The 15811-nt window shown below is 36.7% G+C and overlaps 1 protein-coding gene across 1 annotated transcript in view; it reads left to right on the top strand.

Moving 5' to 3' along the window:
* Positions 1 to 15811, top strand: part of Bank1 (B-cell scaffold protein with ankyrin repeats 1) — a 189440-nt gene that overhangs the window by 170171 nt on the left and 3458 nt on the right. The window contains exons 11-14 of the mRNA XM_013023789.1: positions 2160 to 2228; positions 9042 to 9220; positions 12557 to 12620; positions 15043 to 15072. Coding sequence (XP_012879243.1) covers positions 2160 to 2228; positions 9042 to 9220; positions 12557 to 12620; positions 15043 to 15072 — 342 coding nt within the window. The remainder of the gene's footprint in view (positions 1 to 2159; positions 2229 to 9041; positions 9221 to 12556; positions 12621 to 15042; positions 15073 to 15811) is intronic.

Raw genomic sequence — 15811 nt, 5'->3', positions numbered from 1 at the left:
GCTATCACTAGATCTGTCTATATGGCTACCATTTCCCAAAGGCTCAGAATGCGATCTTGATAGACACATGTTTTGCTTTATCTCAGATCTCTAGTTCCAAGAAGAATCACCAGTTATAGGTACACAGTTCTAAACATTTCATTCTTCATCTCTCCTGGGCATGGACTATCAAGGGGATGGTGACTTATCTACATCTTCTAGAACACTATTACACAGGCATTCATCTTGGCAGCTTATAAAATAATCCAGAGAAAGCTTTCTCAGATCTCCTAAGGAAGGCCATTTCTTCTTGCAGTAGATCACAAGTAAGACTGACATGAAGAATGTTCTTGCAGAAGCAGCTTGCAAAGACAAATTGTGCAAGGAATTTGTTCTGTTTCACCTTCCCCTCCTCTGCTCTTCTGCTAGCTCTGTGTCGCTTAACATTTTTGAATATTTAATACTATGCTAATTTTCCTCATTCAATGTCATTTCTATTCTGGAGAAACTTTTTACAGAAGTCATCCTACCAATATTTAAAATAAATGAGAGTATTATTTGGGACAATTGTATCTTATAGGATTTATTTGCAACCTCAACACTTGTTTTCCTTTCTCTATGGATATTTTTTATGTTTAAAGGCAGTGACAAGAACAAATAATGTATGCATGTTCCTTTTGTCTCAAATTCCAATTTCAAGTAGCAAGAGAAAATTAAGATTTCACAAAGCAGAAGGTCATCAACATTGACATTTGTCATAATTTCCTTGGAATCATGTTCTGAACACTGATGAGGTTAAGTGTGTATAAATTATACCCTCCAACTATTCAAATATACAAAGACAGAATCATCTCAATGCATTATCTGTGCTCTAATGTTTTGTAGTTCTCCTATTAGTCTAAGACCTCACATTGCAAATAATCTCTCAAAAGACAACACTCTACTTGTCACTTAGAAATCTGTTGCACCAGGGGACCTGGAATGACTAGAGAAAATAAGAGATCTTAGAATATAAATTGAGTGAAACATTTGAATCACTCCATCTAAACTTTTACCTTATTGGTAAGAAAAGAAAGTTGCAGGAGGAGAAATCCTCTTTCCCTACTGCACATGTGGCTGTCTTTGAATATGATCCTTCTTGAGTAAGGAGGATTCCAGGTGCCTGGCTCCTTCCTTCTGCTTGAAGAAAAACTCATACCTAAAACAAGATGCAACAGTGTTGTAAGGAAGGAAGGGACCAACTGAAGCTCAGGGCTGGAGGGTTAAATCACTTCTCTGCTAACAACAGCTCTGGGATCATTGCAAAATTACTTAGCCATTTTACAAGCTAGTTACTTCCACCTTCCTTTTCTATAAACAGATGAGGTTGGCCTAAATCTCCCAGACCTCTTCCAATTCCCAAACCCCATAATTCAGACTGCCCATAAAAAAAATCAATGTAACTCTGGGATGTGCATTTTCCAAAGTAAAGTAGTAAAGACTCTGGGGCTTTTTCATTAACAAATGCCAGAAGCTATAGGGAACTTTGTGGGTACTCAATAAATATTAAACAATCAATTTTATTTTTCATCTGCAAAATGGGGTGAGTAATGCTGACTTCTCTCCCAGAACTTTGTGAGAAAGATAATAAATGAGAACACTCTTCGGATGGTGAAGTAATTTGAATAAGCAGCTTTAATAGGTCTGAGGTCTGGAGACATGATGCAAGAATAAAGTAGCTTTTTGTATTATTATATCTGTGAAATACAACCATCTTTTCATCTATTTAAGATGAAACAGTTATTATCCTTGCTTAGCCCCAGAAAGTCAGCTTGAGTAATTTCTGTGCAAATGGAACTTTTTCCTGTAATTTTTTCCATTTATCACTTTTAACAAAATGCAGCTTTTATCATTACCTGGTATCAAAATGGAATCCTATCTCTACTCAACTTGTTTAATGAGCCATTCTATCACCATTGTACTACTCTGCCTAAAGAAAATGCTTTCTGAAAGGACTGGTAAGATGCTCACATGAGAAAATGGAACATTTATCAATCCTCCTACTCCAAAATCATCCAATTCAGGAATTGTTGCTAAGGAAAAATCGTATGCTACACGTTAACTTCATGGAAACTTCCACAATGTTTGTTTGTTTGATCTTTATATCTAACAAAGATTACATGCTATTTTTTTCCTTGCAGTATTCCAACAAAAGGCAGCCAGAAGACAGTATGACAGTGACAAGTTCCATGGTCTTCCTAAGAAACCAGGTACTGACATTAACTAGTCTTCTGAATCTTTTTAAATCAGATTTAAGGAAATATTAGGCGAGGGAAGGGTAGACATGAAAAAGAATTGTGCTCATTACGTGCCTCATGTAACTGTAAATTCTCTGTACATCACTTTATAATAACAATTTAAAAAAAGAAAAAGAATGTTTCCTTAAGAGAGAAAAAAACAGATGAATCTAATAAACATATGAAGTAGTCCAAAATTTAAGTGTACCCAAGGCCAAAAAGAAAATTTCCAAACAAAAAAGGGATATTTTGTTCTGCAATTTATCCCTTTGTTTGTACGTGATTTATTGAGTGTTTACTATGCCAGGACTTGGCTAGTAAATTTACATGTGCTATTGACCAAAGAGAGGTGGGGAGAAATCTTAGGAATACTAGATAAAAATGACTAGGTCACAAGTTAATAATTGAGAGTCTGATCAATTTAAGTATGAAGTTAATATCTTACCCACATATAATTTGTCACAACACCAATTATAAAAATGTATTTCAATTCACAAAGGCAGGAAGTGGCCTTATCACAGTGGCTGTGGTGATGGGTGAATGTTGTTTTCAGGGCTTCAGGAAGGTCAAACAAGACGAATTGTGTAACATGAATCTGAGAGCACAGTTTGATACATCTGCAGAAGAAAGCCTCTTTCTAGAAGCGTCCGTTGGTAGGAGAGGTGGATGACTAATTCTCTAGTAGATGAGATTTAACATGGGGATATTTTTTCCTATATTCTACAATGATGTCAACCAAATGATTGTACCCTCTTTCTACTATTCTCTTGCTTTTGGCACTTGCAGCAACATATTGTGAGCAATTATGTGTCACACACAGGCAGAGCTGGAAAGTAAAGCCACAGGGACATCTCACAGAGTTGGAATCCATCCTGCCTCCCTGAAACATGTGTCTGCTTTTCTAAAGAAGAACTCTAACAGGCTGTTTATTATTATTATTATTTATTTCTGACAATCAGGACTGAATTATTGCTCAAGTATGAAAAGATATAAAAGGTGGGAAGTATAGAAAGAAATGTTAAGCTGGCTCTGATGATCAGCAAGCGTGAAACATCTACCTTAGAAATAGTGCTAGTCACAAAAAAATATATATCTGGACTTTGGCAGCAGGAAATGGTTGAAAGCGACATTAAAATAAAGCCAGGAAATCATTTCCTAGCAGCCACTGTGCATGCCCATGGTCCTTGTTCTTGGCATTGTGGATAGGCTACATAAAGAATGCACCAACTTCTAACACCCACCAGACTACACTACTATGGGTCATCCTCCAGAGAAATCTCTGTCTTCACCTGAGGAAATCCTCTGGTCTGTCAAGAATTTCTCAAGGAACCTACACAGGTTCCCTTAAAAAAAATGTTGAATTATTTAATTCTACTTCATGCTGGAAGAAAAGAGATTGTACGAGCCAGCTATTTTTCCACTGACAGTATAAGCATTTCAGATGCCCTCAAATTCAAAATTGTCTAGGGATTGCCAGGAAGCTACACTATGGCTAAGCCAAGGAATTTTCCTAAGGAACAGAAGGGGGGAAAAGAAATTAATTGGCCCCATTTCCATGGAAACTCAACAGAATTCTTCAATTCAATTTTTTACATCCTGAAAAAAAATACATAGGGAAAAGTACTCAGACTACAGATCAGATATTAAATTTTTTTCCATCAAAATACAGTGTTAAGATCAGTTTTCCCAGGTTAATTTCCAAATTAGGTAATGCTAAAGAGTGCTGCCAGCGATAGCAATGTGCCTACCACACTGCTTCCTACAACTGAGCCTCAAAGAGCAGTCAGGAATGGCTTCCTCGGGGTGATAAGGCAAAGAACCAGATTTCATCACTGCATTTGGAGTTGATCACAGTTTTGAAACCTGGGTTATGTTAGCCATGCTCATGGGAAGCTGAGTGATAGCCCAATCTATTAAGCCTATAATAGGGGAAGAGTCCTTTCCAGAGACCAGAATACCTGCATTCATTTGATCCTTGCCAGGTGACAAAATATCTATCAAAAGTTTTGAAAAAAGAAAACAAGTTATGGTTAAAAGTTACTAAGTGAACATGACAAGTTCGTGTTAAAGAACACTATAGGAAGAAAGGAGTACCTTCAATGACTTGGAAATAGCTAGCTAACTTCTACCTCAAGAAAGCGTAGAATCTTTTAGGGTACAGATTGCTCAAATTTGTCAGACCTAGTAAATGATTTCTTCGGTGTGTGCAGAGAGGCTTTTTCTATCCATACCAGAAGCAGACCTGTTTTTTCTAAATTTTCTCTTATTCAGAGATGGCATAAGATACAGATTGGTTCAAGCACTTATAACTTCCTCCCTGTGATCATAGGTCAGATCTACAAATCTCCTCCCTAACATGCAGTTAAATCATGACCCTCATTAAGGATGTGTTGTTCTTATAACTATTAGGGTTAAGTCATGTCTATGGGGGAAGGGAACTACATTTATCCTAACCAGCTGCTGATGTTAAGTGCTCCTAACTCTGAAGGACCATAAGACTTATCGTAAGGCATGCACCGGGTGCCAGTGGCTCACATCTGTAATCCTAGTTACTCAGGAGGCTGAGATCTGAGGATCAAAGTTTAAAGCCAATTCAGAAAAGAAAGTATATGAGACTTTTCTCTCCAATTAACAAGCATAAAGACAGTAGTGGAGCTGTGGCTCAAGTGATAAAGCAATACGCTTTGAGTGAAAAGGCTAAGAGACAGCATCCAAGCCCTGAATTCAAATCCCAGTACTAGAACACCAATTAAAAAAAAAGATTGTAAAATTCCTAAACTTGATTGTCTAAACCCTGCCATAGACATGAAGTAAAAGTAGAACCAATAGACTGTTAATTAGCAATAATCTCAAAATATACACCATGAACAAAATCCAACCAGAAGAAGCCATATTTGAGTCAAATTTGACCTCCAACTCTATTACATTTCAAAAATAACTTACACAATATACTTGAATTTTTATTATTTATGCTTGAATTTTTGTGCCAGCATTTAAGACCATGATTCATATAAAGGTTCAAAAGCCTAATTGTGCCTTAAGCATATAAATGTGTCATTGGCCAGAGGTAGCTTTTGATATTTTCATTCTTTTCTTGTCAGTTTCTAGTATTTGACATACATTTCTGCAAACTATCATTCAATCTAAAGTGTGAAAATAAAAGATATATCAAGAGGGTCATGTCATCAAGAAGAAAAGGAAAGAACATTTATTTGTAACAATAAAGATTCACTAAATGAATATAATAAGTACCTACTAAGACTTCTTTCCTTGGTGAATCTATCAGGTTACCCTTGTAGGCGTATTAGTTTGTATCCTTTAATAGTCCCTGTCCATCAGTTCTTCCCTCCAGACTACAAAAGCCATTATTTGGCTATTCTTTGGGGATGGTGGTGAAGGGAATTGTGTATACCCATGGGGAAATACAGTCAGCGAACATGTTTTTATGTGTTCTCTACATGTCTAGTTCTGTCCAGTTTGATAAATGTTAAATAATAAAATTATCTCTAAGCAAGAGACCTAGGGAAATGTGAGTAGTATTGGTTTTACATGGGGGAAAAAAAGTAGTCATGTGTGAGGTATTTTCATCGGGCTGTTTTTACCAGTAGTGGCTATATTAAATAGAAAAGAAGGAAAATGGTCAAAATGCAGTCATTTATACTCCATAAAAGAATAATAGTGTTCACTCCTTTTCCCAGTATAACATATTTCCATTTGTCATATTGCTTCACAAAAGTTTTTGGGTTTTAAAAAAATTTTGTTAAAAGTCATACTGGAAAAAAATCAGTAATAGCTGAGCTCTTGCCTGAAATGGTGCTGTATGAAGACCGTACCAGGTGGCCACTCGCAGAAAGGAAGGCAAAGTTTGAGAAATACAAAATTCTTAATATTGAAAACACAAATGGGAGATTCTGTTTGCTAAAGTATGGAGCAAACTGAATTTGATTCTAAGTCTATGGTGAGTAAATAAAACCAAAGTACTTTATATGCATGTATAAAAATAAAATAAACATAAGCATGATTTAAGACAAGAAAAGAAAGAAGCTGGACATGGTGCTATATCCATAACATCCAATCTACTAGATAAAGCAGTAAGTAGGAGGATGGTGGTTCCGAAATGCTCTGGGCAGAAAGAAAGGTCCTATTTCAAAAATAATCGGTGCATAAAAGAACTGTGTGCATGGCTTTGCAGTAGTGTATCTGCCCAGCAAATGGGAGGTTCTGAGTTAACACCTTTCTACTCCTGAAAGTAGATGGGGATGAGAAAGAGTACGTAATAGAAGGAATATGCTTGAGATTAAAAAAAAATAATCATGAAGCAAAGTAGTCCTCTCCCTGTAAGAGAAGGTAGAAAGCTGTGTAAACCTCACCCACTGCAAGTACAGTTAGCCAGGTGGGTTCTGGTGGCTCACACCTGTCATTTTAGTTACTCAGAAGGCTAAGATGTGAGCCCGAGCAGACCAAACCAGTGAAATTCTCATCTCCAGTCAATCAACCAAAAGCCAGAAGTGGAGATGTGGTTCAAGTTACAGAGTCCTAGCCAAGAGTACAAGAGTGAAGGAGGAGGGGAATGAGGTAATGGCACAATGGCAGGGCTGTGGAATGGTGGTGCTAATCATCCCCACTCTGGCAGCCCTGGTACATAGGCTGCATCTGTAAGGTGCATCTCGTGAGTTGAACTTGAGAGTGGAAAGCTATTTTTTTAATAAAAAGCACATGGCACAGGAAGCAGGATCTCAATTGTGATCTGTACTTTTTGCTATTGAACCTATTAGCCCTCTGGTTGACATAGACTTCTCCAGCTCCCCCTGGGGCTGTCCTGATCTGTCATCACTGAAGGAAGATTTGGACAATAGACTCTGTTGACGCCTTGTTAGTGCTAAAGAACAGATTCAGAAGACAAAAGAAATCAGTCAAGAAAGACCCCATGGGAATCAGAACGATGGGCCTTAGAGCACTCATATGTACATGTAATAAATCTTGCAGGAAAGATAACCTTCCTGCAATCTGGTTCCACGATGCATTGTTCAAGTTCTTAAAACTGAAGTAGGAAAACCTCTTGTTTCCAATATCTTAGAGCTCATTTCTCTTAGCATCATTTTATATGATCATCTGTACATAGCTATTGAGCTATTGTGATCCTCTGCTGGGACTATCCTAGACATAGACTAATGATTACAAAAGAAGGAAACCATGGAATCCATGTGTCTTTGGGTCTGGCTTATTTTCTTCGTTGCTGTTTTTAATGTACTGTGTGAAGTTATCTCTTTTTTCTTTCATTTTTTTTCCTTTGGTTTATTCCCTGTTGCCACTGTATTTGATTTTGATACCCTCTGTCTTGTATATATGTTTATCTGCATTGAGGAAGGGAAAGGAAGGGGAAAACAAAATGACGAGACAAAGGACAAAGGAAAAACCAATGCAACAGAGATACTCACAAGACAATATGCAGGGAATGAACTTAACAACTGGGGGATGAGGTTGGAAGGGAAGGAAAGTGGAAGAAAAACAAGGGAGTAAGTAACAGTGTTAGACAAGAAATATACTCATTAGCTTATGTATGTAACTGTAACCCCTCTGTACATCACCTTGTCAATAAAATAAAATTTAAAAAAAACTGAAGTAGAAATTTGGGCATTGCAGGACAGTCCCAAGACCAGGACTCCTTCAAATACATAAGGCCAGCTATAAAATACTTGAAACCTCCTATGTCCAGAGTAACCCATACTAAGTCTACTAATGAATCCATAAGGCTGTATACTTTAATCCCCTCCCTACTTCCCAAATCCTTGCTAATAGCATCTAGATACATACAGCCCAGTTCTCTCTTGAAGAAAATTTTCCAGTAATGAATAAGTTTCTCCAGGGAAGGTTTACTGAAATACATTTGGGTGGGACCATATTATTTCATACACACTCTGGGCCTATTTAGATTGGACAGTGCATTAAGGTATGTTCTATGACTCTGTTACCTAACTCTCTTGAAAGTATGCTGGAGTTAAAGGAAATATATAAATGAGAAAGTGTGGACCCATATGAGTCCTGTTACCAGACAACTGAGTTACCATTTAGTGCCAGATTTTGCCATCCCCAAAGGTATTTGGGCCCCGTAAGTCTTTAAATACCACGTGAATAAATGTAACACCGAGTTTGTCCACGGTCAGCCAATCTACTACTTCTATTTCACATTTGAAGTATTCCCTTTGCCATGGTTTGCAATCCTTATTCTAAGGAGTCACATTCATATCCTTTGACTATTTTTAATTTGATTATCTGGTTATTTTATTGCATTCTTAAAGTTCCTTGTGTATATATGATAGATATTAACTTTTCATGAATGGTTTGCAAGTTTTTTCTCAATCTTTAGGTTGTCTCTGATTCTGTTTATTTGCGGTGCAAAAACCCCTTGGTTTGATATAGTCCTACTTGTTTATTCTTGCTTTTGTTTCTTGTGTTTATCAAGACAACTCGGTCTATATCAATGTGTTTATGGCTCAATTTTGGTGTTTTATATGTATCCAGTATTTATCTGATTCTTCTGTATTTCTCAGTTTCCTGGCACCAAGTTGTTTATATTGGTTGTTAGTGTTCTTTAATATTATATTTCTGTGGTATCAGTTGTATCAATCTTAATTTTTTCTTTTTATTCACAGTTTGTCCAAAGGCTTTTTTTGTTTTACTTATTAAAAAAGAAAACGATTTCATTGATCTTTTACCTTTTTTAATCCTCTATCTCAGATTTCTGTATGTTAACTTCCTTTTAAAGCATCTCCCTTCATATTATAGACAGAGTTCAAATGGAGAGCCCAGCCTTTCCTATTCCAAGGGACTGTCTGACTGTTAGACAGGAAGAACTCATCTCCCTTCAGGAGAAAGTCAAGAATGGCAAAATGTCTGTGGATGAAGCCCTGGAGAAATTTAAACACTGGCAGATGAATAAAAGTGGACTGGAAATGATTCAGCAGGTAATACTGACTCCGGTGTCTTCTGGAACATTTCCTCATTTGTGGAGCTGTAAACAAAAAATATAGTCAACTGTTCTCTTGTTTTTAAGTAACTACATAAAAAAGATACTGAAAGTGACCAACCAAACTTGAAAATAATACCCATACTTCATACTTAACATTTTATTCATGTGAACTTAATCCTGAAGTCCAGTGTATTAATGCTTTTACCTTCTTAGCTTATAAGACCTGTCCTTAATGCAGTAAAGATTTTTCAGTCTAATTGCTGAAATGAAGATGAAGCATCTTTCAACTAACATATGTTCAGCATTCAGAAGTCTATAATATAAAGTAGATATATGGAAACAAAAAAATAATTAACATTGAATCAAGCAATACTCCTAATCAATTTTATCTTCTTTTTCTTTTTTTCTTCTTTCTCTTTATTTACTGGTAGATAGATGATTGGTAGACAGACAGACAGACAGACAGACAGATAGATAGATAGATAGATAGATAGATAGATAGATAGATAGATAGATAGATAGATAGATAGATAGATAGATAGATAGATAGAAGATAGACAGACAGACAGACATGTATAGGCAAGGCTTATAAAGAAATGTCAAGAATATAAGTTTCAGATAACCTTGTATCCTATAAATATAATTTATATTCAGAGAAAGAGTTGGATGCAACAGTTATATTTCATATATCCATTGACATTTTTCAATGAGGGATATCTGGACCATCGGTCTTCTTCACAGGACTTCTTACTCCTGAAATATTTTAACCACTTTTTTCTTCACATTACAGAAAGTCTCATTACCTCAGAACAGAGTTTTTTGATAGTTGCTTGATTAAAACTGTTAAATAAGCTCATTTTCGAGCCAAAATATAAATAATTACTATTAGCTTCATATGCTGCCTTCCCAAGAGAGCATTTTTATTGGAAGTGTAATGCTGAGAAAAAGCACTTTTTAAACAATAGAAAAATGAGTCACGATGATAAAATGTCAAACAACAGCACACAGGCCAGAGATAGCGTAGGCAAGGGTACTTTCCAAATACATCTGAAATCATGCTTTAGTCAGAAGCCACCATCTCTAAGGGCAGTTCTAGTTGTGGGTTGGTGCCTGGACCTAGTCCAGATTTTACAATACAAAGTATAGGGAGGTGCTTTGCCAAAAAAAAAAATCCAGAAAGAAAAGCTGATTGTAGAATTTTGCAACTGTCCATTGCTCATGATTAGAATTACAAAACTGTTTCTCTACTTTTGCCAGAATCATCATTTTTCATTTCTCTTATCCTGGAATGGAAAAAAATGTGCTTAGATGCAAACCTGAAAATCATCTTCACATTGTTACATTTCATAGCTTTTGTCAAAGCAAATGTTTATCCTCCACAAACCCTTAAATAATAAGAAATAATAAGGTTTTCAACTTGATTTTTTTAGTAAATCTAGCTTCTAGAAAGAATTTCATTAGTTGTTCCATTAAACCCTAGGTTGCTTCTATTTTGTTTGCATATTTACATTTAATGTTGTTTAGAAAGAATTCAAAGTGACAGTCATTACAAAAAAAGACTTATCTGACTTGGCTAAAGTCCATAGATAAAGAATATGGTGAATGCTAACCTAAAAATGCACACTGATAGATACTTAAGACAAATTTTCATATGAGACAAAAGTTTAATAAATGCTGTTTGGATAGTATTAGAAGAATCATTCAGTAGTCCTTAATATAGAAACCTGAACAAAAGCCCAAACAGGGAAAAATAATAATATTCCCAGTTTGTTCAACACACACACACACACACACACACACACACAAACGCGAGTTTATATGCTTTTTAATATTTCTCTATAGTTGTAGAAGTGTTCATCTTTATTCTGAGGCTGAAATTATCAAAGATAACTGTGAAGTTATACTATCATTAACAGAGAAGGTATCCTAGGGAAAGTGGTACAAATGTAAAGCTAATAAAGCATTTCTAGTCTAATGCAGATCCATGTAGAACCTTTGGCACTAAAGAAGGCAGAATGGCCCTTCCCTGTTCTCATTCCTACTCACTCGGTGGTATACTTGAAGGGCAGGGCCTTACTTAGAGAGGATGACCTGCAAAGCAAGGAAAATGACTCCACAGAAAAGCCATGTGTACATTTCTAGGGAAACCAAGAGGAAAGCCTACTCCTCCTATTGTACCAGAAATCAGATATAAATCCAGTCACAAGAAAATAGAGAAGCCACATCTGGAGCGGCCCAATCTTGGAATCTTCATTAGTGTGCTAGCAGCCTGCAGGTGGCCTATGGTCAGAAAGACCTGCAGACAGCAAATACACTGTTGGGAAACTGAGCCATGAAGGCCTGAGAGGAAAGAAAAAACAAAAACAATACCAACAAACCAATTCAGCTCCACTGGACAGCTGAAATGGGACACCACGGTGACTGGAGAAGAGCTAGGAGATAGAACCCGAACGCAGAGACACGTGGCATGGCATACTGGTGCCTGAGCTGGTCCAGGCCTAAATAGGGTCAAGCCAGAGGGCAGGGTCCCAGGGAACGAGAGTCCCAGGCACTAGACGGATAAGTTTAGTAACCTACCAACCAAGTCCCTGCCCCTGCCTCCAGGGGTTCAGGCACACCCATCAACTAGGAGGTGGGGGCCTCCATGAAGACAAGATGCTAGACTCTACCATCCACCATGTGGCCAAGATGGCGCTGGCCTGACCTGATGTCCCCAATTCAATCTTAAGTTAGATTGCTTGGTATAAGGAGTTTTCTTGGATGCTAGTTGTTGGTTTTTTTTTTTAATTTTTTGATTGAAAACATTGTAGATGTCCACATTTACACCATTTGGAGAACTAGAAGATCATTAGTGTTCTGAGAAGAGGACTCTGCTTCTACACCATTTGTTCCCAAGTCTCTTAAGTGTTAGAATTGAATTTAGGAAAGAATATGTCCTTCAGAGGCCAGAGATGGGATCCGGCAGCAGCAAACCATCAGGATACCAAAGAATCAAGGGAAAACACACAAACGTGAGGATGGCAAAACAACTCCCAAAAGGAATTAGATTCTGGTTCTAATTCTGATTCTATTACTCATAACCATCTGATTTTTGTCAGTTCCTCCATGAAGCTCATTTCCTGTATATGTAAAAGAGGATAGTGATATTTTACATCTACTAGGCAAAGTTGAAAGGACTAAGATAATAGATATAAAGCACCAAGAATGACTGAGATCTCACAAATGGCAAAATAGTATGAAGTACTGCTGTTGATGCATGCAAAAAAAAAAAGGTTTAAGTATTGATTTCTGTGTCCTGGTCCTATGTTCTGTGTTCTGTATCCCAATTAAGGAAAAACTACGCCAACTACGAGATAGCATTATTGGGAAAAGACCAGAAGAAGAAAATGTGTACAGTAAGTAAAAATGTGCCTACCACTCAAAAATGAAATGTAATTAAGTGCAAAATACAGGGGCTGGGGAGTCCAGCAGGAGTGGATTCGAATCTACAGTTCATCATTCACAAACCATCTGACCTTGGAGAGAGCCACAGGCTGGTTCCCAGGTTCCTTGTCTGCAAAACAGAACAGACTACATAGATCTGGAGAGCTGTGAATTAACATATAAAATACCTGTATTCTCTGATCCATAATGGCCCCATTATCCACGCTCACTACTTACTTTTGACTTTTGTGTAAGATATAAGTGAAATGATTCTCTGGGTTTCATTAGGCATTATTTAGAGAATTGAAGAATTAAGGAGTCATACCTTTCTAAGAAGGGAGACTTTTCTCCAGGTAGCCAATTCCCAACTTGTTTACAGGCAGATCCTTTTAAATTACAGATCTCAGGTCAGCTTGCTTGACTTTACATACTTCCTGGCCAAGCAGGTTCCTCATACCAATAATTAACAGTTGCTCTAGTGGTGGAGAAGATAGTGGTTGTTAACCAAAACCCAATATTATTATGTGGGTAAATCCACACATTCTAAAATTGATAGTAAATTATGTTGCTGCTGTCTGACCACTCTTTCCCCAAGTCTCAACTCCTGCACAGATAAATTTTAAAAAAAACAGCCACCACTAAGAAAACATTTTTTATTTTATTTTTAATAATTTTTTATTGTGAAATACTGTACAGAGGGGTTAGTTACATATGCAAGGTAATGAGCATGTATCAAGCATGTGGAAGTTTACCATGTACAAATTTATTTCTCTTCATAATATTGAACTGTTATTTCCTTTCCCATAAAGAATTATTTAAAGTCTCTTAGAGATGTTTTCTAACAGCAGAAATACACTTTCTGAAACAAATAAGGGCATAAAACTCAATAATTGATAAAAGCACAAATTTAATTGTACTATGAAAAATGCGTATATTTATAAACCCTGTACTATATACTATTATTTCATATAATAATTCTACTAATAGACCTTATTTCTTTTTTTTACTGTTTCCATCTTTACACTACTGTTTTGGGGTGGTTTATTTGCCTCTTATGCTCTTTCTATCCATTTATTTTTATTGTAAAGCTGGGATACAAAGGAATTACAGTTACGTAAGTCGGTAATGGGTTCATTGATTGCTGACTGTATCACTTCTCTCGTTTTCTGTTTTTTTCCCTCGACCCCCATCCCCAGCAAGTTATATAGCTCATTTTCAACACAGTTGGACCTTATTTCTGATGTGCATATAATAAAGCATATTTTGAGGAACTAAAAAAATAAGAACACAGAGAAACTATCACCCATTTCTGTTTGAATTTGAAATCAATATCCTTTTTTAAATTGTATTCTTATTTTTAAATAGTGTATCTGGGTTATAATTTAACATATCCACTCAGGTTTAAAATGTATCTTGAGCAGAGTGACTCCTTCCATTTTTTCTGACTCCCACCTGTCCGTTTTCCTAATGCTCTTGTTTCCTAGTTCTATATCCACCCACCCATAGTGAGTATGAGACTGTATTTCCCATCATTCCTTTTCACATGTATCCAGTTCAGACCCATCCCTCTCCTCAGCCTTCTTACATTCATTTTGTAAAATTTCCCTTCTGTGAATACCATACTTTAGTCATACATTATATGTATGTATTTACATATATGTTATGTTTTAGGTCTAAGATCTACATTTGAGAGGAAACCTATACCCTTTGCCTTTCAGTGACTTGCTTACTTCACTCAACCCTATTTCTCCAAATCCATTCATTTGCCTGCAAATCACATAATATTAATCTTCCTGTTTAATTATGAATTTTGATTGATTATATGTCTATATCTATATCTATCTATATATCACATTCTCCTGATATTCATCAATTATAGGGTATCTAGGCTGGTTCCATAACTTGGCTACTGTGATTAGTGCTCTAATATGGCCACACCAGTGTCTTCACTGTATTTTGGTTTGTAATCTTTTGGATAATTGTTCAATAGTGATGTTACTGGATCATTGGGTAGTTCCATGTTTATTTTTCTTTTTAGGAATTTCCAAACTGCTTTCCATAGTAGTTATGCAAGTTTGCATTCCCACTAACATTTTAAGCTGAATAGTTTCTTTCAAAGGAGAAAGGAATAACTCCAAACAAAATAAATATCTATATGGTATAGAAAGCTTTTACCAACAGTCAAACATCTCTGAAATCATACCTATTGGCCATTCTTGGAAGAGACAAAAGTAATAGCAGATGAGTAAATTTAGAGTTCGTATTTTTGGGTAAGACTGTGAAATGTTGAAGTCCCCTCAAAGATACAAAGTACATAAATGATTAAAAAGGAGAGGATTTAGGATAAGTACTAAACAAAGCTCAGTAAAAATGTGATTTGCTTTAATCTTCCAGATAAACTCAGCATTGTGCACCGTCCAAGTGGTAAGTGTTCAGTATTAAATGGAGGGCTTAAGATAAACACAAAATTTATAGAAGCCAGTGTCAACATTATTATCAACTCAATAGGTTTTTATAAAAATTCATGTAGATTTTGTATTCATGTGCTAGGCCACTTGAGATGTAAAACCAGCATTAGGTGGCTGGAGAACAGCAATGCTTAAGGCATTGGAACAGGGCCAAAGCTCCTGTTGACCCTTATAACTTACCTGTGACCATTGGTTTGTGACTGACGCTCTCTATACCTATTTTCATGTATGTAAAATATAAGAACTGTACCCTGGGACTTACTAAGAGCAATTGAAATTTGAAAACCACTTGAGTGATTCACTTGAATGTGATTGGAAAGGAATGTGAACCAGGTGTTGGGGAAAAGTAGGTCTACAGGCCCACTAGAGAGCTGTTGAATAACCCAGAAGAAATTGACTACAACTTAGACCAGAGTACAATAGTAAGATGGACACATAATAGAAATGAGACCTGGGGCTGGGAAGGGAGCTTATTGTTAAGACAGAAAAAGGAGCCAGGTGCCAGTGGCTCACGCCTGTAATCCTAGCTATTCAGGAGGCTGAGATCTAAGGATCGTGGTTCAAAGCCAGCCTGAGCAAGAAAGTCTGTGAGACTCTTATCTCCAAGAAACCACCAGAAAACCGGAAGTGGCGATGTGGTAGAGTGCTAGCCTTGAGCTGAAGAGTTGAGGGACAGCGCCCAGGCCCAGAGTTCA

Source organism: Dipodomys ordii, unplaced genomic scaffold (assembly GCF_000151885.1).
Source record: "Dipodomys ordii isolate 6190 unplaced genomic scaffold, Dord_2.0 Scaffold70, whole genome shotgun sequence".
Lineage (NCBI taxonomy): Eukaryota > Metazoa > Chordata > Mammalia > Rodentia > Heteromyidae > Dipodomys > Dipodomys ordii.
Note: the sequence above shows the minus strand (reverse complement) of the source record. Positions and strands in the feature narration are given on the sequence as shown.